The sequence below is a fragment of the Frankliniella occidentalis genome, unplaced genomic scaffold (assembly GCF_000697945.3).
Source record: "Frankliniella occidentalis isolate FOCC.00 unplaced genomic scaffold, Focc_3.1 Scaffold36, whole genome shotgun sequence".
Lineage (NCBI taxonomy): Eukaryota > Metazoa > Arthropoda > Insecta > Thysanoptera > Thripidae > Frankliniella > Frankliniella occidentalis.
The window spans coordinates 1384742-1385514 of record NW_026267166.1 but is presented as its reverse complement, the minus strand read 5'-3'; the positions used below and the strand labels follow the sequence as shown (position 1 = coordinate 1385514).

Genomic DNA, 773 nt, shown 5'->3' with positions numbered 1-773 from the left:
GCCTGTACAGTGGTCCTGTACATTGCTCCCTGTACCAAATTTTAACCATTAAAACTACAGCGATGCTGTTATTCGAATAACAGACGTTTCTGGAAAATTAATTAGCCGCATAACCTGTTATAATTTTTTGCAGTGTTTGAATAGGACGATAGAAAATGACCCATGCATATAAACACCAGAATGGTGCACGTTGATTGTTTTTGCATTACGCTCGGCCTGACCCCGTCCGAGTAACGTTTTGCCATTCCTGCTGCCATGATGGTGGAAGTTATGTCCCTTTTGGGTGGTTGCCGCTCGCACGGCGTATACGGCATGTTCTGCCGCTGCAACGTTGTTGTGAAAAGTTCTCAATGCCGCACGTTTTTGTGTTTCTGCAGGGATATGGCTGCCGCGGCGTCCACCGGCGGACGGTCCCGCCCCGCCATGGTCTGACATGAACCGGACGGCTGGGCTGGGCGGCGGCGGGGGGCTGCAGGCCCGCGCCGCCTGGCCGCCACTCGCGACCTGGTCGGCCCAGGACTACCAGGACACGCAGGTGAGTGAGCGCAACGACGGCTTGCGGTAGGTCCGTAACGACGGTCCCCGTAACGAGCACACTGGGCTTAGCCGTGTGTGTGTGTGCGTGAGCGCGCGCGTGTGCGTTGTGGAGGGCAGGGAGGAAATAGCCCTCCCGCTCGTCCTCCCCGCCGCCGCGCCCCTCTTCCTGCTCCCTCCACCCCTGCCACTACTCTCGCGCGCGTCGGTAAACGTAATTGCAAGCAATCACTTCCGTA

The 773-nt window shown here is 57.3% G+C and overlaps 1 protein-coding gene across 2 annotated transcripts in view; it reads left to right on the top strand.

The window, feature by feature from the left end:
• The window catches only part of LOC113210769 (neuropeptide Y receptor type 2-like), an 85037-nt gene that overhangs the window by 26685 nt on the left and 57579 nt on the right, over positions 1-773 (top strand). For both annotated transcript variants that reach the window (XM_052266250.1, XM_052266249.1), the window contains exon 2: positions 378-535. In XM_052266250.1, the coding sequence (XP_052122210.1) occupies positions 434-535 (102 nt within the window). In that variant the 5' untranslated portion in view covers positions 378-433. The remainder of the gene's footprint in view (positions 1-377; positions 536-773) is intronic.